This window comes from Triticum urartu, chromosome 6 (assembly GCF_003073215.2).
Source record: "Triticum urartu cultivar G1812 chromosome 6, Tu2.1, whole genome shotgun sequence".
Taxonomy (NCBI): Eukaryota; Viridiplantae; Streptophyta; class Magnoliopsida; order Poales; family Poaceae; genus Triticum; species Triticum urartu.
In genome coordinates this window covers 422,645,562-422,669,896 of record NC_053027.1, presented here as the reverse complement: position 1 = coordinate 422,669,896, position 24,335 = coordinate 422,645,562, and the positions used below count along the sequence as shown (strand labels likewise).

Sequence of the window (24,335 nt, the reverse complement as noted above, 5' to 3'; positions counted from 1 at the left end):
AGTGAAAACAGAAAATGCTCGTCTCCGTAATCAAATCCACTTTCCCTTCCTCCGCTCGTCCCGACCTCGCCTCCACCATGAGCTCTCCCCGTCGCCGCCACGACCTCCCCTCGCCGTCGGAGTAGGAACGCCGGCCTCTCACTCCTCCGCCGCAAGATCCAAAGCCGGACCTCTCCAAGCTCCGCCCCAAATAGCTGGTCCCCTTTCTTTCCTCGACGCGAACCTTCCCTGGATCGGCATCTTCGACAAGAACCACGGTGCGCCACCTCCCCTCTTCCCCCCTCCTCTTCTTCTCGTGCTCTAGTGCCCGGATCTATCGTTTCCTTTCTCCGAACTAGAAGATCCAAGCGTTTTGGCTGAACTGTACTCTGGTTAGGGCTTCAGACTTAGTAAACCAGTTGAGATTTGGGTACTGTTCATGAATGTGCGCATGACTGGAATATTTTGAGGGATTCTTTGGTGGAATTAGTAATTTTTGCTTCCTCGCCATACTGTGATTTGTTGTCCCCAACAAATGAGGTGGTCAGATCCTTTTCTCTGTTGGATATAGATAAATAAAGTAGTTGTATTGGATCACACTGCATTGTTCTGTGCTTATATAGGCTGCTTGTTGTTCAATCAGAATTTTATGCTTGAGAATTGCATGGATTGCTCACATTGTATTGTACTGTACTACCTCACTGTAAATCTGATGCTTACTGCATTACCTAGATTTTCTTGTGCCCTTTTGTTTTGCGAGGGTGATACTATAAGAGAATAGCTATGGAGGAGATAATATGAATAATATGAGTCATGCATGCCCTTGATAGGGAAGAGGCTGCTTGTTATTTAAAGAATAATTTGATTCTACAGTTTCTTGTGGATCACATATGCTGTACTGCACCGCTGTTGTGGCCTCAGTGAGAGTGTGTGATGTATCCTGTTTTAGTTTGTTAGGTTGCAAAAGAAACATGTTTGGAGCTGTCTTTCCTTTTCATCTCTATAGCTTTGCACTTGCCCTGTGGTGAGGCTGGTTGTTAAAACTCTGGTACTCGTTTGGTTTCTTTCTTAATTGATTGGAGCCGGGGGTTTGACCCCTTATTATCGAAAAAAATATGATGTACTGTACTGTACTCATATAGGTTGCTTGCTATTTAAGCAGAATTTGACGCTTCAGAATTCTTGTGCCCTTTGTTTTGCTGAGAGTAATTTCATGAGCTAAGGAATATATTGTACTATACTCATATATATATTTATATATACTCATATGACTTCAAGATACACAATATTTATAATTTTGTGCTGCATTTTTATTTTCAGCATTATGGCTCGTCTTCCTTTGGCCACCACAAGATCTCGACGAAGGAATTTAGCATTTAGGAATATTTCGATTAGCATCATGCTTATGTACTATTATATATGGTTATTATTTGCACTAGTCTATAAAATGTAACGCCCTCGATGCGGCTATAGCTCCCACGTGTCGAGGCACGGCTTAGAGACATAACCGCATTGAAAGCAATGTCGCAAGTCAGGCAATCATTACAACATCCCATGTAATACATAATAAAAGGGGGAGATAACATAGTTGGCTTACACTCGCCACGTCACATCAGAGTACATAAATAACATCCATCAAACAAACACTCATGGCCCGACTACGGCGCCAAAATGGAAAAGAACCCAACATGCGACAAGGCCCTGAATCGATAACCCCAACTAGGCACCACTACTGATCATCGGGAAAGGAAACATAATAACGCTGAGAGTCCTCGTCGAACTCTCACTTGAGCTCGTACTCGTCACCTGGAGCGGAATCACCTGGACCTGCATCTGGAATTATAGTATCTGTGAGCCACAGGGACTCAGCAATCTCGCACCCTCGCGATCAAAACTATTTAAGCTTATAGGAAGGATAAGGCAAGTATATGTGGAGCTGCAGCAAGCGACTAGCATATGTGGTGGCTAACTTATACGCAAAAGAGAGCGAGAAGAGGAGGCAAGGCGCGAGCGAGAATCTAGAGGAATAACCTGCGCAAGCATAACTCCAACACCGTGTCCACTTCCCGGACTCTGCCGAGAAGAGGCCATCACGGCAACACACGCAGTTGATTCGTTTTAAATAATTAAGGTTTAAGTTATCTACAACCGGACATTAACAAATTCCCATCTGCCCATAACCGCGGGCACGACTTTCGAAAGTTCAATCCCTGCAGGGGAGTCCCAACTTAGCCCATGACAAGCTCTCACGGTCAACGAAGGAATAGACCTCCACCCGAGACACACCGATTAGACTCGGTAACCCGGTACAACAAGACAATTCGACAGGTTAAAACAAGTCCAGCAACACCGCCCGAATGTGCCGACAAATCCCGATAGGAGCTGCACATATCTCTTTCTCAGGGCACACTCAGATGAGACTAGCTACGAGTAAAACCAACCCTCAAGTTTCCCCGAGGTGGCCCCGCAGGCAGCTCAGTTCGGACCAACACTCAGAGGGAGCACTGGCCCGTGGGGGGGCTAAAATACGATGACCCTTGGGTCTGCAGAACCCAAGGGAAATAAAAGGGTAGGCGGCAAATGGTAAAACCAAGGTTGGGCATTGCTGGAAAAGCTTTAATCGAGGCGAAATATCAAGGGGTTCCCATTATAACCCAACCGCGTAAGGAACGCAAAATCCGGGAACATAACACCGATATGACGGAAACTAGGGCGGCAAGAGTGGAACAAAACACTAGGCGAGAGGCCGAGCCTTCCACCCTTTACCAAGTATATAGATGTATTAAGATAACATAGCAATATAATGATATCCCAACAAGTAAATAAATGTTCCAACAAGGAACGGCTCCAATCTTCACCTGCAACTAACAACGCTATAAGAGGGGCTGAGCAAAGCGGTAACATAGCCAATCAACGGTTTGCTAGGACAATGGTGGGTTAGAGGTTTGACATGGCAATTGGGAGGCTGACAAGCAAAAGGTAGGCATCGTAGCAGTGGCAAAGCAAAAGAGCGAGCAAACTAGCATAGCAAAGATAGTAGTGATTTCGAGGGTATGATCATCTTGCCTGCACAGTTGTCAAAGTTGACTGGATCCTCACAAGCAAACTCAATGGGCTCCTCGGTAGCGAACTCGTCTCCCGGCTCTACCCAACAAGACAAACAAGCAACAAGGATACAATCAACCACGTGCAAGACCAAGCAATATGATGAAAAGATGACATGCTATGCGGGATGCGATGCGGGATGCAAAATGCAAGATATGACAGGAAATGCATGAACCTGGCCTCAACATGGAATTCCAAGGGTGCCATTGGATATAGGGGATGAAATCGCTTGAAAACGATATAAAGATCATTGGAATTGGAGTTACGGTTTGGAAATGGCAAGCGTTTTAAGATATGACACCGGTCTGCGATTTACAGTAAGTAGGCATCTAAATGCAACGAAATGAACATGCTACAGCCACCAAACATGAAAACAAAATACATGGCAGGGATGCACAGAAGATGCTTAGCAAAACACTAGCACTGAGCCATAGGCAAATTCATCCACTAAGAGGTTCAAACAAGCATGGCAAAAACGCAAATGCAAAACAGATTCCAGACTTAGTGAAATTAACACTAGCCTGAAATTTCAGATCACGATGCTCTCTTTGGAGCAGCAAAACAACATGATAAATGACCTGACCGTGACAAGCAAGAACATGGCATGGAGCTACTCAACAAGCTTAACAAAACACCCAAAGTGACCTGGGGTCAAAAGGGTTCACAAAATACTCTACCGAGCTCACGAACATAGCTAAAACACAATCAGTTTTCAGACTTAGTGAAAACTGAGACATGCTGAAATATAACTCACGAAGGCATGTAAACGAGCTCGATGCACTCACTACGGTGCAAGTCATGGCAAGCCAAGCATATATCCAGAAAGAAGACACAATATGCTAGCTACACATAGCAATAAAAAAGGCATAGCATGCATGGAACACTAACGGTAGCATCGGAAAAATCGCAAACAAGTTGACGATCTGCCCAGATTAACAACGAAGCAAAAGTTGAGCTCGATTGAGTCAACCTAGAGCACTCCATATATGCAAACAAAGACATGGATGGATAGATCATAACATAAATATCAAAACTCCCTTACTGATCATCCTCAAAAGAGGCACGGATCACTAGGAAACAAGCTGGACATATAGCATCACGAACTAAAATATCCCAGACTTAGTGAAAATCACTAAGTCCCTGAAATCAGCAATCTCAGGTACCTCTCTTCGCAAGCTCGCACAAGACAACACACACATCCTAAAAATGCATGGGTGGCACCTCTGGAAAGAAGACAAAATGCTTAACAATTCATCCCAAAGGGGCACAGGCATATCATGCACGAATTAAACATGGCAAAAATGACAAAAGTCTATGATGAACTAACGGATCTGCAATTTAACTCACGAAGCCTCCTTCTAACAGCATTTTGGGCATCAAGATGAACTCAAATGCAAATTATGCAATGGAATGAAATGATGTACATGTCGAGACGAAGATTTTGATATATTATATGTCCAAATTGGAGTTACGGATGCGGAGATATCACTGGTTAAACATAGCACAAAATTTTAGAGGGAGAGGGAAAAAGTCAACCCTAGAATTTCGGATCTGAGATCCAGATCGGGCACGGGAACCGAGGTGGTGGCGGCACTGTTCACCGCCGGATTTGAAGCTCGCCGGAGGAGTCGCCGGCGTGGAGGGAGAGGAGGCCGGAGTGGCCGGATCCGGCGTCCTCTGCCGGGGAGTTGGCCGGCGTGGGGCGGCGCGAGGAGGCCGGCGGCCGGCACCGGGGCGGAGCGGGCAACGGCGGCCGGAGTCGGCGCCGGCGGCGAAGCTGGACGGCGAAGGCGGGACGGCGGGCGGCGGAGCTGGGCGGCCTCGGGCGGCGCCTGTACCCGGGCGGCGAGGCGCGGCGATGGGCCTCGGGGGCCCCTCCTGGGCCTCCCGGGCCGGCGGCGGTTGGCGGCGGCGAAGTGGGCCTCGGTCCACGTGGCGGCGCGCGAGTGGGTTGGCGGCGGCGGCGGACGCTGTCCGGCCGGGGCGGACACGTCCGTCGGCGGCGGAGGTTTTGAAGTTTTTTTTTTGGAGGAGGACGGGGAGAAATCTGAGATTTGGAATGGGGGGTGTCCAAATGAGGTGCGGTTTTCGCCCACGCGATCGTGATCGAACGCTCTAGGACATGGAGCTGAGTTTGGTGGGTTTTGGGCCAAATTTGGGGGGTGTTGGGCTGCAACACACACACGGCCTTTTCGGTCCCTCGGTTAACCGTAGGAGTATCAAACGAAGTCCAAACGATACGAAACTTGACAGGCGGTCTACCGGTAGTAACCCAAGGCCGCTTGGCAAGTCTCGGTCCAATCCGGAAATGTTTAATCCCCACACACGAAAGAAAGTTAGAAATGACCACCGGAGGAGAACGAAGCGCCGGAATGCAAAACGGACAACGGGGAAAATGTTCGAATGCATGAGATGAACACGTATGCGGATGCAATGCACATGATGACATGATATGAGATGCATGAAAACGAAAACAACACACGGAGACAAAAGCCCGAACCCGAGAAATAAATATAACTTAATGCCAGAAACAGCAAGAGTTGGATACAAATATGGAAAGTATATCTGGGGCGTTACATAAAAGGAGGTTGTGGAAGATAGAAAAGAGGATTAGAAATAGAGAACTTAGAGCCGCACATTTGTACCAACTCATTGGCGAGAGTGATGTAGCTTGCATACAGGAGCTTCGCATGGACAGGAGGACATTCCACAAATTGTGTGAGATGGTTAGAGTTACTGGTGGTCTAGAGGGCACAAGGAACACATCGCTGGAAGAGATAGTGGCTACATTTCTCTACATAATATCACACCATCTAAAAAATAGAACAATCAAGAAGTTCTTTTATCGAAGTGGTGAGACGATAAGCAGAAATTTCAATAAATGTTTGCTGGCTGTTTTGAAGCTGCACAACCTACTACTTAAGAAACCAGAGCCTATACCCGAAGATTGCACAGATAATAATTGGAAGTATTTCAAGGTAAATTATCTCTGCATGAAAATTTTAGTGTCGGTCAGATGATATAATCTGATTAGTAGTATAACACACTAATATCACTCATGATGTTCATGTTGTAGAATTGTTTGGGCGCATTAGATGGTACACACATCAAGGTTACCGTCCCAGCTAATCTAAGAGGGAGGTATAGGTCAAGGTTGGCTGATATTGATACAAATGTTTTGGGTGTATGTGCACCCGACATGCAGTTTATTTATATATTACCTGGCTGGGAGGGTTCGGCACATGATGGTCGTGTTCTTAGAGATGCTATTTCGAGGTTGGATGGGTTTCGAGTCCCTCAAGGACAATACTACCTTGTTGATGCTGGCTACACAAATGCAAATGGATTTTTAGCTCCTTATCGAGGTCAACGGTACCACTTAGGTGGTTGGACTGCACAAAACCCACCACGCAGCGCAGAGGAATATTATAATATGCTGCACGCTAGAGCTAGAAATATTATTGAGAGATGCTTTGGAAGAATCAAGGGCCGGTGGGCGATTTTGAGGTCTCCATCATATTTTCCTATCAAAACTCATTACCGGATTAGAATGGCATGCGCTCTATTACACAATCTGATTTTACAAAATATGGCTGAGGATCCACTCGCTGGTGAGGATGGGATGATGCAAGATAACATGGAAATCTTGGAGGGAGAGAACGATGAACCTGAATTTATCACTCATATCTCAACATCTAATGAGTGGACTAATTTCCGGAATACTCTTTCTCAAGGGATGTATAATAGCTATAGAGCTAGAGGCCACTAAGGTTTGTGTTTCGGTGGATGATTGCAGATGTACATATATGCTTGTTTTAATTATAGAAATCTGAATATCTCATGAACTAATTTAACTTGTGCATTTTGTAGGTATGGACAACATGGATAGCTCAAGTGTTGCATGTGGCAGGGGAAAAAACAAAAGAAAGTGGACAACAATGGAGGACGATGAGATAGTCAATGCTCTCTATGATCTGTCATTGGATCCACGGTGGAAAGGTGATAATGGTTTCAAGAATGGGTATTACTCAGTGCTGGAAAGTAGGTTGGCTGAAAAGGTACCTGGTTGTGGTCTTAGTGCTGCCCCACACATTGAGTCAAGGGTGAGATACTTTAGGACCAAGTATGGAGCAATTGAAGTTATGCTTAAAAGAAGTGGGTTTTCTTGGGATGAGAATAGGAAAATGATCCAGTGTGAAAAGCAATCATACGAGGAACATTGTAAGGTATATAACTCCAGATGCCTATTACTTTTGCATTACATTTTCTACTTGTGGCCATATGGATTATCCAGCTGACATCTCTTGTATTACTACTTCTACTAGAAGTGAGGTCCTATTGGATACCTCCTTTCCCTTCCAGTCACATTATTTCATAGATATACATTGGAGAAAGTGCTTTTTCTGGTTCACTACATGATTTTTCTTTACCTTGTAAGTTGTCGCACCGCATGACCTAGAAAACTGAGAACGTATGGAACTTCTTGAACAATATTTTATCTATTGATTATGGTTGTAGTAGAGTTAACCAAAAATATGATTTCCGTGCTTATTGTATTTTGCAGCTTCACAATGAGGCCAAGGGCTTGTATGGTGTGCCGTTCCCTTATTTTGATAAGTTGGCTGCAATTTATAGCAAAGATATAGCTACTGGGGAGGGTGCGGAAGGTTTTGGCGAAGCTATAACAAATTTGCAGAATGAGATTGTCATCGAGGATGAGATGAATGATGAAGAGGAAGATGACAGAACGTCAAGAGAGACACCTAGACGGTCTGTTGACAGCCATGTCACCGCTGATTCTACAAACTCTAAGAAGAGAAAGAAAGGTAACGGGTCTCGTAGGTCAGAATCAATGGATCCTTTTCTCACCATGTTTGGAGATGTAAACAGCCAGCTGAAGAGTGTCACTCAGAATGTTGGACAAATGGCAGCAACAATGGAACGCGAAGCTATTGCCAAGAGAAAGCAATGGAGGAAGATCCTAGACAGAAGTTTAAAGAGAAAGCTATCAATGAATTATCAAGGCTTGGATTCACTGGGATTGAAATCGTGAATGCTGCCAGCATATTTGCCAAAGCTCCAGAAGAAATGCATATGATGCTTGCACTCCCGCAGAATCTGAGGAGGGAGTATGTTAAGAAAACGCTTGGTAAGTTAAATTCATGCACTATTATCTTGTTCTGATGTTAAGTGATAGTTATGTGCTGTTATCTTGTTCTTTCTCTCTTAAAAAGAATAGTCTGAGCAATACTAAACTGTTATATGTCATACCCTTGTTGAACAAATCCCATGTGATGCGACTGAACTTGCTTGTATATATTCCAATAACTAGGCCATGCACATTGATTTATGTCAGAAATGTCCAACACTGCCATTTCAGTTTTTATTGTTTATTGTTAGGCAGATTTCATGTGTGTTGTCATGAACAGATGAAATCCAACTTGCTATTACAATATCCTTCTTAGACCTGGGGCATTCAAGATTTGTTTTTCATGGCAAATCATATATGCAAAGCTTCTACATTTGCAATTCTTCAGAACTACAACATGTCTTGTTTAGAGAAATGACAAATTTTTGTTGGTCCAATGATGTGCTAGATGATGCAATTAGAAGATAAGGATCTGCTGCTACTGGTGGTGATGAGGAGCTGATGATGTGGATAATGCAATTAGAAGATGAGGGACTGCTGGTACTTGTGGTGATGATGAGCTGATGTGGTACCAGATGGATATCACATGAAAAATGTTATTGCTACTTTTCAACAATGAGAAAATGATCTGTTTTGTTGGCTATTAATTATGCATGTGTTAATACATTTTTTTGCTGATGACCCCATTTATGGAGTTAGCTTGAATTTGTTCAAATATTTATCTATTAAGATCCATCAGAAAAAATCTGTTACCTATGATATATGACATGGACATGTCAGCCATGTACTAATGCTATATTGTGTAATCCCAATACATGGGTCAACCAAACGCTGCACTGTATTCAGAATGCATACCTTTGTTCAACCAAACAGAAGACGTGTTCACTCAATACACCATCTAATACAGTGCAGTCTGAATACAAAGCTGAATACGTTACCATAGGCGAACCAAACGCGTCACAAGTTGTTCGGTGGAAGACCCCTCCAGCCCGAACGACCTTCACCAGCGCCAACAAAAAAGGCCCAACAGCCCATTTTGTTGGGCCTCTTCCCATACCATAATAAAAGGCACACAAAAAAGAAAAAAGTCCATAAAAACAACAAAACAGTAAAAAAAAGAAGAAGAAAAAGGAACTTCTTGCCATCAAAACAAAAATGACATAATTTTAGTCGCCCCATGGAAAAAGCATCTATAATAACTCGACAAAAGGACGTATGATTTTAGTTGCCATGTCCGTATGTAGCATGAACAGTTGAAGCACAAAATTATGAACAGGAAAATTGCCATGGCAAATTAATATCAAAAATTGCCATGGTATTTTAATTAAATTTGCCATGTTCTTTATGAGAAAAAAATGTCATGTATGAAAAGTAAAACTCAAATTATGAACAAGAAATTTCCATAGCAAATTAATATAAAAAATTGCCATGGTATTTGAATTAAATTTGCCATGGTCTTTATGAGGAAAAATGTCATGTACGGAAAGTAAGACTCAAAATTATGAACAAGAAAATAGCCATGGCAAATTAATATCAAAAATTACCATGGTATTTAATTAAATTTGCCATGTGATGAGGAAAAATGTCATGTACAAAAAAATAAAACTCAAATTATGAACAAAATTGCCATGGCAATTAATATCAAACATTTCCATGGTAATTTAAATTTCCCATGTTCAGTATGAGGAAAAATGTCATGTATGAAAAAGTAAAACTCAATTTATGAACAAAATTGCAATGACAATTCCTATCAAAAATTGCCATGTTATTTATGAGAAAATTGCCATGTATGAAAAGTACAACACAAAGTTATGACCAAAATTGCCATGGCAAATTCATATAAAATATTGCCATGTTATTTTAATTAAATTTGCCTTGTTATGTATGAGAAAAATGCCATGTATGTAAAGTGCAACACAAGTTATGAACAAAAATTCCCATGGCAAAAATATATTAAAAATTGATGTGGCATTTTAATTAAACTTGCCATATTATGTACTCCATGACAAATGAATGTTATAAATTACCATGGTCTTTTTATTATAAATTTCATGCTTTTTGTAAGGGAAAAATGCCATGTCTATATTAGAATTTAAAATTTTCCATGGCTAAATTAGAAAAGACATTTGTTTCCATTGGTGTAAAATGAATTTTTTTGCCATGATCCATAAACTACAATTCAAAAGGATGACATGGCAAAAAATACATCTAAAGTAACCACGACGAAATTCAGCAAGTACATATGATAAAGGCGCAAAACGAAAAATTGTCGTCAGGAAACAAATGCTTCAATTTTTTCCATTGCAAAAAGAACTACAAAATTTAACAAAAATACATATGGTTTTAGTTGTTCATGGCAAACACACCATGGCAACAAAAATGCTTTTAGTGGCCATGCATTACGGAGATACTATTACAAATAGAAATTACACAACAATCAAAAGTGAGACAAAAAAAGAAGAGAAACTATCTACATTCATGGAAATTTAGCTGATTATGTGTAAGGATGAAGGATGGGAAGTTTAAGAACTATCAATGTGTAGGTAATGGCAAAATGTATGAAAACATCATGGCATGTTTACTAAAATTTTCACATGTATCAACAAGTCATGGCCAAAATGTATGAAAACAGCATGGCATGTTTACTAAAATTTTCACATGTATCAACAAGTCATTGCAAAAGTATGAGCACAACAAAGTGAAAAAAGTCATGGCACTTTGCAGAAGTATGACTGTGGCAATCACAAGTATGAGTGTCAGTGCCAAAATCAAGGACATGTGGCAACAGATTACCTAACAATCCCATAGCAAATTAACAAATCAGAACATGGCAATTAGGAGTATGAGTGACCATGGTAATCGTGAGTGCGAGACCATGGAAAATCATGGACATGTGTCAACGATTACTAATCAATCCCATGGAGATATGGAAAACTTTATGCCATGGCAAAAATTCATGGGATCAAATGGCAATTTAAACAAATTTGCCGCAGAAAATGTTGGGGAGTACAGGAGGTACTAGATGGTTTGGATCTTGGCGCGCCTTTTGCCACGAGATGGGGGTGGCCCAGGTCCAATCTGGTGGTGCGCGGCATAAGTCCTTGCGGCAGCTGGCTCATCACGGGATGCTTGATGCCACGTGAGCGAGAGGTGAACGACGACGGCTTGGCTCCCTCATCGCAGCTCAACATTCGTCGCGCCTAGAATCACGCCGCTATCTCCAGGTGCAACTCCTCCCCCATCTCCTCTCTGCCGTCATCACAATCTCCCACCGCGCTCGGCACCATCGGCTTACCGATGTAGAGGCACGAGGAAGAGGCGTCGGAGCTCCTGCTTTTGCGAATCGATGTTGTCTTCTTCACCACTGGCTTGCTAAAGTGTGGCTGAACCACCGGCCCATCGCCTGCACCGCACGTCGTGGGCTACCACACCCCCGCCCCCCATGTGGGAGGACGGTGCCGCCGCCTCCCCGGCCGCCAACACCTTCCTCGTGCCTCCGCTCACAGAGGAGTGGTTCGGCGCCACCGCTGGGAACAGAGCCAGCACCACCGCCGGAGAAACGCCAGGGGTGGGGGGTGGGGGGATTTCGGCCGCTAATAAGTGAGGATCGGTGGTGGTTCTTCGGTGGTTTGGAGTGAAAGGATAGCGATAGGACAGAGAGAGGTGGATGAGTGGTGAAAGACGGTCGATGCATTCATGACGTGCCATGTTTATTGATACGTCTCTGTCGTATTTATAATTTTTGATTGTTTCATGCCAATATTCTACAAGTTTCATATACTTTTGACAACTTTTTATATTAATTTTGGGACTAACATATTGATCCAGTGCCCAATGCCAGTTCCTGTTTGTTGCATGTTTTTTTGTTTCGCGGAATATCCATATCAAACAGAGTCCAAACACGATAAAAACTTACAGAGATTTTTTTTGGAATATATGTGATTTTGGGGAAAAAGAATCAACGTGAGATGATGCCCAAGGGGCCCACACGCCCTAGGGGCGCCCCCCTACCATGGGCGCACCTGGGAGGCTTGTGGCCACCCCGTAAGGCGGTTGGCGCCCTTCTTCGGCCGCAAGAAAGATAATATCCGGATAAAATTCGTGTTAAAATTTCAGCCCAATCGGAGTTAAGGATCTCCCCGAATTTAAGAAATGGTGAAAGGCCAGAAAACAGGAACGCAGAAACAGAAGGAAGCACAAAGAGAGAGAGAGAGAGAGAGAGAGAGAAAGAGAGAGAGAGAGATCCAATCTCGGAGGGGCTCCCGCCCCTCCGCCACCATGGAGGCCATGGGCCAAGGGGGAAACCCTCCTCCAATCTAGGAGGAAGGCCAAGGAAGAAGAAGAAGGATGGGGGCTCTCTCTCCCTCTCTCCTGGTGGCGCCGGAACTCCACCGGGGCCATCATCATGACGGTGATGTCCACCAACAACTTTGTCGCCATCATCACCAACTCTCTCCCCCTCTATGCAGCGGTGTAACTGTTGGGGAACGTTGCATGAAAAAAAATCTCCGCACACGCAAGATCTATCCATGGAGATGCATAGCTATGAGAGGGGGAGAGCATCTTCATACCCTTGAAGATCGCAAAGTGGAAGCATTTATCAACGTGGTTGATGTAGTCGTACACCTTCATGATCCGCCCCGATCAAGTACCGAATGTACGACACCTCCGCGTTCAACACACATTCAGCTCGATGACGTCCTCGCCTTCTTGATCTAGAAAGACGGGCGAAGTAGTAGATGAGTTCCGGCAACACGACGGCGTGGTGAAGGTTGGTGATGAAGAACAATCACTGCAGGGCTTCGCCAAGCACTACAGAAACTAAACTAAGGATAAACTAGAGGGGACGGGGTTGCCGGCACACAGCTTGGTGATTCTTGATGTGTTCCGGGTGCTAGCCCTACCCCTCTATTTATACGTTGAGCCATGGGGTTGAAACTTGGAGTAAAAGCCTACTTAAAGTCAGTTTTGCCCGAAAGGCAAGAGTCCTTCTTGGACTCCAGGGCTAGACGCCAGGGTTCCCGGTGTCTACCCCCTAGACGCCAGGGTTCCTGGCGTCTGGCCCCTAGCTTCCGCAAAACTTCCTTTTACACTTTCCAAAACCCTCGTGGGCTTTACCCCTTGGCCCAAATAAAGTGTTCTCGTGCCCAAACATTTCGGGAAACATCCGAAACCCCTTCCGGTGAATTCCAGAACCTTTCTGGAGATCAAACACTATTATCATATATTAATCTTTACCTCCAGACTAATCTGGAGCTCCTCGTCATGTCTGTGATCTCATCCGGAACACCGAACAACATTCGATCACTGAGGGAGTCCTGGATTAGGGGGTCCTCGGGTGTCCGATCTATTCGATATGGGTCGGACTAATGGGCCGTGAAGACAAAGTAGAAGATTACCCCCCATGTCTGGGTAGGACTCCTATGTGCGTGGGCAGCAAGTTTGGTGTCCGGGTGTATTATTTCCTTCCTCTGCAAACCGACTCTGTACAACCCCAGGCCCCTCCGGTGTGTATATAAACCGGAGGGTTAGGTCCATAGAAAAGAAGAAGAATCATAGGCTAGTGTAAGGGCATATTTATCCCTAAGGTGTTTTGGTGATTGATGACAACGCGTTTGCAGACTAATCGTGTGCCTTGATTATCCCAGACATTTCATCGCTAGGCACAAGACGGTTGGGTGCCCCTCGAAGATTGTTGAAGACGGCGTCTTTCCTACATTTCTTTTTGGTGGATTTGAGTCGTAGGAAAGCCTTACTATTAAGAGGGGGTCCGCGTCGGAAAGGTTTGGGTGGAATCATCACGTACACGTTTCTTCCTTGTCCCCTCCTTTCCCTTGCACCTTGGAGCTTCCTCCGTTGTTTATCCCGTCACCTTGTTTCTAGCTGCTGTGTTGGCCTGCGGTAGTACTGCTCCCAGTGAGCGGTAGTACTGTAGGCACCAGCGGTAGTACCGTGCTGCGGCGCGGCAGTACCGCAGGTGCCCACGGTAGTACCGCTCCCCTGGAACTGCACTACCGTGGGCCACCAGGCTAGTACCGCTCCCCCGCGGTAGTAGGGGCGGATGTAACTTTTTACATCCGCGCCTACCACGGTAGTACCGTTTTCATTTCGTGGTAGTACCGTGCTCAGCTGCCAGGCGGTAGTACCGCCCCTCTATGGTAGTACTGTGTCGGGTCTTTGCTTCTTCCGCTTTTCCACGGAAGTAGGCATGGTTGTTTCCTTATCCACACTCTTTCCAGGCTAGGGGGTTCCTGCCTTACGGTAGTACCGCAAGGGGGAGCGGTAGTACCGCGCCCGCGGAAGTACCGCCCTCAGCACTTGTGCCACTGGTCCTCCCTAGCTGTTGCTGGTGCTGCGGTAGTACCGCGGGCCTACACGGTTGTACCGCGTGACCTCGCAGTAGTACCGCTTGGCGACAAGCGGTAGTACCGCTGGCCTGGAGCGGTAGTACCGCTGGCCGCGGGCTGGTAGGTGGATAACGATTGGATCTTTGTTCCACACTATAAAAGGGGTCCCCTTCTTCTCCGTTGACCTATCTCTTCCAACCCTAAGCTCCATTGTTGCTCCAAGCTCCATTTTCGCCCGATCTCACTCCCTAGCCAATCAAACTTGTTGATTTGCTCGGGAGTGGTTGAGAAGGCCCCGATCCACACTTCCATCAAGAGAAATTTGATTCCCCCCACTAATCCCTTGCGGATCTTGTTACTCTTGGGTGTTTGAGCATCCTAGACGGTTGAGGTCACCGTGAAGCCATAGTCCATTGTGGTGAAGCTTCATGGTGTCGTTGGAAGCCTCCAATTGAGTTGTGGAGATTGCCCCAACCTTGTTTGTAAAGGTTCGGTCGCCGCCTCCAAGGGCAACAATAGTGGAATCACGGCATCTCGCATTGTGTGAGGGCGTGAGGAGAATACGGTGGCCCTAGTGGCTTCTTGGGGAGCATTGTGCCTCCACACCGCTCCAACGGAGACGTACTTCCCCTCAAAGGGAAGGAACTTCGGTAACACATCCTCGTCTCCACCGGCTCCACTCTTGGTTATCTCATGCCTTTACTTGTGCAAGCTTATTTGTGTTATATCTCTTGCTTGCTTGTGTTCCTATCCTTGTTGCATCATATAGGTTGCTGACCTAGTTGCATATCTAGACAACCTACTTTGATACAAAGTTTAAATTGATAAACAAAAGTTAAAAATAGTTAGTTGCCTATTCACCCCCCCCTCTAGTCAACCATATCGATCCTTTCAATTGGTATCAGAGCCTCGTCTCTTTATTAAGGACTTTACCGTCCAAAGAGTATGGTTGATACCGTAGACGGTGTGGAGGAACACTCTGGTGTGAATCCGATCTCGTCTACGGGAGATGGGAAACTCGGTCTCTCGTGATGAGTTCAATGTGGCCTTGGAGACATTGAAAACCTCCATGACGACCGAGGTTGAAAGCATGTTTACTAAATTCCTTGAGGGGCTTAAACTATCCACCGCACCGTTGAAAGTGGGTGATCCCACCGACAAGGTGACGGATGCTATCTCCGACAAGGGGGAAGCTAGTAGTGAAAAGGCTCCTTCTTCTAGTGGTAAAAATGGCACCGACATCTTTGCTCATGTGGAACCACCACTTGTTTATGGTGGACCGGTTCCTTCCACTCATTTGAATCATGCCGGTCCTCCCCCTAAGATTGTGAAAAATGAGGACTTTGATTCTTGGGTTTACCGCTTTAAACGTCATTTAAATCATGTGAACACTAATCTTTGGAGAATCATTGAAGAAGGTTTCCATCCGCATGATCCAAGCAACTTCACTCCTCGAGAAGCCGCGGATAACCAATTCAATGAGAATGCTCTCTTCATCATTCAAGATGCAATTCCACCCGAAGATCTACCTCATCTCAGGCCCTTCGCCTTGGCCAAAGACGCATGGCTTTGTGTTGTCTCGCTCTACCGGGGAAGCGCAAGAGTGGTGCAAGATGAGGCCGATGAGTTTGCAATGAAAGAAGATGAAGAACCTCGTGAGCTTTATCGGAGAGTAACCAAACTCGCGGTCTCGCTCCGAGATCACGGGAGCAAGGACACGGATGACAATTGGATCAAGCGCAAATTCCTCAAGGCAATGATGCCCTACCACAAGGCCATGTCCTCCGCCATTCGTCAGAGGCCGGACTTCCACACTTTGACCTCAAGCGAAGTGTTTGATGAGTTTGTGGCCATGAACATTTAGGACAAGACCGCCGACAATGCGGTGCTTCATTCTCAAAGGACAAAGAATCCCAACCTTGCATTGAAGGCCAAGCTCTGCGTTGAAGAAGAAGAAGAGGAAGAAGAGGAGAGCAACCCCGAAGATACAAAGTGTGCATATCACGAACACATGGCACTCGCTTCAAGGCAATTTTGGAGCAAGAAAAACTCAAGGCCAAACTTTAACAAGAACAACTCAAGTGGCACGAAGAGCAAGCAACGTGTAAGGACTTGCTACAATTGTGGCAACGTGAGTCATTTTGTTGCGGAGTGCCCGTATGAGAAGAGGGAAGACAATGGTGGCAAGCTCATCCGAAAGGACAAGGCCAAGTCGTTCCCCAACAAGAGCAACTTCACCAAGAAGACTCCTCCCAAGGCATTGGTGGTACAAGAAGAGTACAATGAGGATGATGACGATGATGAGTCGGTTGTCATGGCCTCTGTTGCCATTGCGACGACTCCACGGGTGTCTCTCTTCGACTCACCCAATGAGAGCATCATCGTCAAGTGCCTCATGGCTAAAGCCACTAACAAGGTAACCCCCAACATCAAAACTACCATCATTAATCATCCTTCTTCGACGGATAGCATTGATGAACACGAGGGAGCTAATGTGGAGGCGAATGAGTTTGAGGCCTTTATGGGTAAACTTAAGGGTAAATCCAAGGAGCACTTTGTTGCTCTCTTGGAACAACTTGGTGAAGCCAATGACATGATCGAGGCTCACGAAGATACCATCACTAAGATGGAAGGGCATAGTCGTGACTATGCCGATGAGATTTCAGATCTTTCCAATACTCTTGAGGAAGAGCGTGGTCTTCATTTGGCTCTTGAGGAGTCACACAATGTTGATCATGCTAAGTTAAAGAAAGATTATGATCATGTTCTCATTGTTTCTCATGTGCTAAACTCCGAGAAGGCCGAACTTGAGGTTGATCTTGCTAGACTCAAAGAGGAGTTTGATCTACTTGACAAGGCTCACAAGGTCTTGAAGGGTGCTCATTCTAGCCTCAAAGAGTCTCATGATCAACTTCAAGTAAAGCTAACCAAGGAAAAATCCACTTTTCCTCGTATGATGCTAATTGATAATGCAAATACTACTAACCCGTGTTGTGAGCATGTGCATCTTGTTGAGGAGAACGCTAAGCTAAAGGTGCAACTTGAGAGAGGTCTTGCGACTTGCATACAAGGCAAGAAGAACCTCAACGACCTCTTGATCAACCAAAAAGGGAGTCGTGGCCAAGGAAGGGATTGGGTACGTGCCCGAGTCCAAGAACAAGAAGAAGAATGACAAGACCAAACGACCTCCTCCTCTCATGCAAACCTTTGTGAAGGAGGGAGAGAGTGCTTCCAAGGAGAAGAAGAACAATGCGAAGGGTGGCAGTGTCAAAATGGGCAATGCCACTCCTCCCATCAAAGCCGGCGACTTTAATCCTTCTTATATGTTATGTCGTGCTAGTGATGGGCATGTCTATGCCAAATTCGTTGGTTCTCCTCATGAGTACATTGAATGGTCTATTTGGGTTCCAAAGACCCTTGTTACTAACATCAGAGGACCCGTTACAAAATTGGTACCTAAAACCAAGCATTGATCTCTTGTAGGTGTTTGCTTCCGGTGGGGGATCATGGTTGCTCGATAGCGGAGCTACAAATCATATGACCGGAAGCAAGGACTTGGTGGTGGACGTGCACAAGATTCCATCTATGCCCACCAACGTCGAGTGGGGTGACGCCTCATCTTCTAAGGTATTGAGACTTGGCAAGGTAGTCATATCTCATGATCTCACGATCGAGAAGGTCATGCTTGTTGAGTCCCTTGCATACAATTTACTTTCCGTTCGTCAACTTGCAATCATGGGCTTTGCCACTTTCTTTGATATTGATACCGTGGCCCTCTTGTGGAGCAAGACTCTTAAAGTAGCCTTTGTTGGGCATGTCGAGAACGGTCTATATGTGGTTAAATTTTCGGAGCGACCCACTCAGACCGCGACATGCCTAATGGCTAAAGTTGATGTGGGATGGCTTTGGCATCGCCGTTTAGCCCATGTCAATATGAGATCTTTGCAAAGTCTTCTCAAGGGGGACCATGTCCGTGGACTAACGAATGTTAGTTTTGCTAAAGATCGTGCTTGCAGTGCTTGAGGAAAGCTACATGAGAAGGCTCACCCTCCCACGACTATCATTTACTCAAAGAGGCCTTTGGAGCTCCTTCACTTGGATCTCTTTGGGCCTCCATCCTTCGATAGTCTTGGGGGTAGGAAGTATTGCTTGGTGATTGTGGATGACTACTCAAGATACACTTGGGTGTATTTCTTCAAGAGGAAGAGCGAGACCCAACAAACCGTCATTGACTTTGCAAATGAAGCACAACGTCAACACAATGCAAAGATCTTGACAATAAGAAGTGACAACGGCACCGAGTTCAAGAACTACACCTTGGATGAGTTTCTTAGTGATGAGGGGATCAAGCATAAATATTCCGCACCTTACACCCCTCAACAAAACGGTGTTGCGGAGAGGAAGAACCGGACGTTGATGGATGCGGCAAGGACCATGATGGCGGAGTTCAAGTCTCCGTACAACTTTTGGGCTGAAGCCATCAACACCGCGTGTCATGCATCCAATCGGCTCTACCTCCGCAAGGGCTTTAACAAGACTCCATATGAGATACTCACCGGTAACAAGCCCAACCTCAAGTACTTTCGGGTGTTCGGGTGTAAGTGTTTCATTCTCAACAAAGGTGTTCGATTGTCTAAATTTGAGACTAGAGCTTATGAGGGCATATTTGTTGGTTATGCTACAAACTCTCATGCTTACCGTGTCCTCAATAAATCCACGGGACTTATTGAGGAGACGTGTAACGTGGAGTTTGATGAGAATAATGGCTCCCAAGTGGAGCAAAGTGGCACTTGTGATGTAGGTGATGAAATTCCTCCTCAAGCCATAAGAAGAATGGGTGTTGGCTTTATCCTACCCATTGAGGAACCCCTTGTGGCCGAAGGAGAAGGACAATGCTCCACTCAAATGGAGCCATCACCAACCCAAGGCCCACACGCTTCCGAAGAACAACATGAAGGCCCTCATCCTCAAGAACATGAACAAGGGCAAGATCATGCTCAAGACAGTGTTGACACATCAAGTGATGCCCAAGGTCAAGTTCTCTCCTCCGAGAAAGTTCAAGAACAAGAACAAGATCAAGACGATGCTCAAGATGATCAAGTGACCACTCCTCGTCTCACCCCCGAGGAGGAACTGGAGCGTCGTGCCGCCAAGGTTGCTTCCAAGCTCTCCACCAAGGATCATCTCATGACGAATGTGCTTGGAAGCTTAAGAAATGGGGTAAGCACTCGTAGACAATTAGCAAACTATTGTGAGCATCACGTGTTTGTCTCTTGTGTCGAACCTCACAAGGTCTATGAGGCGCTCGAAGATCCAGATTGGCTCAATGCCATGCATGAAGAACTCAACAACTTCGAGCGCAACAAAGTGTGAAGATTGGTGCCAAGACCGACGGGGAATCACAATGTCATTGGAACCAAGTGGATATTTAAGAACAAGCAAGATGCCCATGGGATTATCATTCGCAACAAGGCTCGTCTGGTAGCACAAGGCTACTCCCAAGTCGAGGGTATCGACTACGGTGAAACCTTCACTCCCGTTGCTCGTCTTGAATCCATTCACATGTTGATTGCATATGCTTCTCATCATAACTTTAAGTTACAACAAATGGATGTGAAGAGTGCTTTTCTTAATGGTCCTATTAATGAATTGGTTTATGTCAAGCAACCCACCGGGTTCGAGGATCCCTACTTTGCCGATCATGTGTATCAACTCAATAAGGCACTCTATGGCCTTAAACAAGCCCCACGTGCGTGGTATGACCACCTTACCGAGTTGTTACAAGATCGTGGTTTCGAAGTTGGGCTAATCGACCCCACTCTTTTTACTAAGAAGGTCAAAGGGGAGTTGTTTGTGTGTCAATTATATGTTGATGATATTATCTTTGGTTCCCCTAACAAAGCTTTCAATGAGGAATTTGCTACCCTCATGACCTCAAAGTTTGAGATGTCTTCCATGGGAGAGTTGAAGTTCTTTCTAGGGTTCGAAGTGAAGCAAAGAAGAGAAGGAACCTTCATCAACCAAGCCAAATACACTCAAGACATGTTCAAGAGATTCAAGCTAAGTGATGTCAAGCCGGCTTCCACTCCAATGCCCACCAAGTGCCAACTTGACATAGATCCCAATGGTAAAGCGGTGGATCAAAAGGTATATCGTTCCATGATAGGCTCCTTGCTTTACCTTTGTGCATCTGGACCAGATATCATGTTGAGTGTGGGAATTTGTGCATGAAAGTGCGTTATATCGACTAGAGGGGGGGGGTGAATAGGCGATTTTTATGAAAGTCTTCGAAACGTGGAAGTTTCGAAGACAAACGATAGAAATAAACCTATTACCATGTAGCGGAAGGTAGACTACACTAGGCAAACCATAGTCAAGTATTCAATGAAGTGAAAGCACAATGACCAATAGCAGCAATGTAGTAAGGATCAGGTAGGAAGATATTATGAAGCCAAACAGAACACGCAGTCACTCAGTGAAGACAAAAGATAGTGCAATCATACAATGACTTCACCAGGACCAACAGTAAGTGAAGGGAAGGGAAGGATGAAACCAGTGACTCGTTGAAGACAATGATTTGTTGGACCAGTTCCAGTTGCTGTGACAACTATACGTCTGGTTAGGGCGGCTAGGTATTTAAACCTGAGGACACACAGTCCCGGACACCCAGTCCTGAACACGCAGCTCAGGACACCCAGTCCTCACTGTATTCCCCTTGAGCTAGGGTCACACAGACCTCGCCCAATCACTCTGGTAAGTCTTCAAGGTAGACTCCCAAACCTTCACAGACTTCGTTCACCGGCGATCCACAATGTCTCTTGGATGCTCAGAACGCGACGCCTAACCGGCTGGAGGATTCATAGTCCTCAAGTGTAATAAGTCTTCAAATCACACAGACAAGAAGACTTAAGTGATGCCTAACACTCTTTGGCTCTGGGTGGTTAGGGCTTTATCCTCGCAAGGAATTCTCTCTCAAAGGCTTCGAGGTGGGTTGCTCTCAAACGACAAAAGCCGTACTCTAACTCCGAGCAGCCAACCGTTTATGGTTGTAGGGGGTGGGCTATTTATAGCCACTGGACAACCCGACCTGATTTGTTCGAAATGACCCTGGGTCACTAAGGAACTGACACGTGTTCCAATGGTCAGATTTCAAACACACACGACAACTTTACTTGGGCTACAAGCAAAGCTGACTTGTCCGACTCTGGACAAGATTCGCTCTCATAGTCTTCACTCGAAGACATAGGTTTTGGTTAAGCATCACTTCAGTCATTCTGACTGGTTCTCTTGGACCCCACTTAACAGTACGGTGGTTCCTATGACTCAACAAAGAAGAAAAAGAACTACTATAGATCTAAGTCTTCGAGCTCCATAGGCTTCATGCGATGTCTTCTCTTGTCATAGTCTTCGATGAGAATATCTTCATATACCACCTTTGACATCAATGTCTTCATACATTTTTAGGGGTCATCTCTGGTAGGAAAACCGAATCAATGAGGGACTTCTACCTGTGTTATCCTGCAATTCTCACAAACACATTAGTCCCTCAACTAGGTTTGTTGTCAATACTCCAAAACCAACTAGGGGTGGCACTAGATGCACTTACAGTGCACGGTTTCAAGCCGCACCTAAGGAAAGTCACTATGTGGCAGTCAAACGAATCTTTTGATATTTGGCACATACCCCAAACTTTGGCTTATGGTACCCAAGAGGAGCAAACTTCAAGCTTGTAGGGTATTCGGATCCCGATTGGGCGGGAGACAAAGTGGATAGGAAGTCCACTTCCGGAGGGTGCCAATTCCTTGGTTGCTCTTTGGTAAGTTGGTCTTCCAAAAAGCAAAGTTGTGTGTGTCTCTCGTCCACCGAAGTGGAGTATGTGGCGGCCGGTAGTTGTTGTGCATAACTCTTATGGATGAGGCAAACTTTAAAGGATTACGGTGTCATTTGTGACAAAGTGCCTCTTTGGTGTGACAATGAAAGTGCCATCAAGATCTCTCTCAACCCGGTGCAACACTTCAAGACAAAGCATATTGAGATCCGGTATCACTTCGTCCGGGATCACATTAGGCGAGGAGAGATCGAGCTCAACTATGTCAACACTCATGATAACCTTGCAGATATTTTCACGAAGCCCTTGGATGAAGCAAGATTTCGCGAGTTAAGGCATGAGCTAAATATCATTGATTCGAGCAATGTTGCTTGAACCCTTGCACACCTCACCGTACTCAACTTGTTGTCTTGTTTAGGTGTAGGCATGGACATAGGGGGAGTGTTGTTCTCTCAATGAACTCTCCCTCCCCCCATTATGCATAAAGTGATTAAGTCTTTCACATTAGCCATGTTTGATGGTACTTGTGCCTCAAAGACGAGTTTTGGTCATGGGCCCAAGGATAATTCTTCGTGGTGCCATAACAATTAACTCAAACATAGGTGGCTCCGGCCACCGCCCTCTCTTTGGAAGAGGTGGTGTCTCGTGGTTGTTTCGTGTTGTCTTTTGCCTCTCTGCCTTCGTGTGTCGAGTGGTCTTGTGGTGTCTTGTTGCCTTGAAGTTTTCATGCAAAGTCCTGCTTGAAACTGGCAACTTTTTGAGCCCATGGTACTACCGCAGCTTGCCGCGGTAGTACCATGTTGAGAGGACACGGTACTACCGCTCAGTAGAGCGGTACTACCGCTCCGGTGCGGTTCTCCTGCCGAGCGGTACTACCGCGATGACACACGATACTACCGCGCCGTCGAGTGGGCGTGGGGGTTATGACTCGGGCAGGGGAGTTCCAACTCCCCATACCCATTCATTTGTCTCTCTCCCCACGTCTCTCTGTCTCTCTCTCTCTCAATAATGGCGCCGGAGGTCCTCGCCGGATCTCCGTCTCCGGCCACTCTCCTCGGATTCCGACCGGTGGGATCGTTCCCCACCACTTCCTCTTGCCATGGACCAAGGTGGTGGCTCTCATCGTTCCAATCCCAGCCGTGACACTGGCTCCAAGCGTCTGCGCAATCCCCAAGATTGAAGCACTAGAGGGCTCCAATGCCCCCAAGCGCAATGTCAAGACCACTGCCAGCAAGCAAAAGGAACCTGCTAAGGGCATGGATGAGATTTTAGTCAATGAGTATGTCGAACACCGGAGGATCAACCCCTATATGAATCCTTGGGCTGTCCTCAGAGGCATTGAGTTGTTCTGGACCAAGCAACGGGCTCTCATCTATCTGGATGTGATCAAGAACAAGCAGAATACCTTCGTGGATGTCAAGTGGATAGACATGAATCACATGAGGAAGGACAAGTTTCGTGACTATTTTGGAGAGGCTCTGGACTTGGTGGAGCAGTTTGCTATTGAGCCTGTGATATCCTTTCACCTTGACTCTGACCCTGAGCTTGTTTGTCAGTTCTTTGCCTCACTTTATTTTCACCCCGGGGATGAGCGGAGGATGACCTGGATGACCAACGGCTGTCAGCTGTCTGCTACATGGAAGGAGTTCATGGATCTGCTTCACATTCCTGATGACGGGCTTTCCACACCTGTTGGTGTTTGGCCCCACGCCAACTCTGAGTCTGCTAACAAGAACCTGCTTCAGCCATTCCTTGTTGAGAAGGTGCTCCCCAATGGCAAGTCGACTTGGGTGCTGAACTCCTTTCTCGATATCATGCATCACATCTTCCGCAACACTCTGTTTCCACGTATTGGCGATAAGGACAAGGTTCATTCCTATCTAGTGGACATGTTGCTCCTGTGTGTGGACGCACGTTCGTCTCAAAC

At 45.7% G+C, this 24,335-nt stretch overlaps 1 protein-coding gene across 1 annotated transcript; it reads left to right on the top strand.

Annotated features, from left to right (window-relative positions):
- Positions 1-5,774: 5,774 nt before the first annotated feature.
- LOC125516825 lies at positions 5,775-8,129 on the top strand. Its single transcript, XM_048682126.1, has 5 exons — positions 5,775-6,062; positions 6,161-6,449; positions 6,955-7,310; positions 7,649-7,999; positions 8,109-8,129. The coding sequence occupies exons 1-5, from the start codon at positions 5,775-5,777 to the stop codon at positions 8,127-8,129; spliced, it is 1,305 nt and encodes a 434-aa protein (XP_048538083.1).
- Positions 8,130-24,335: the final 16,206 nt, after the last annotated feature.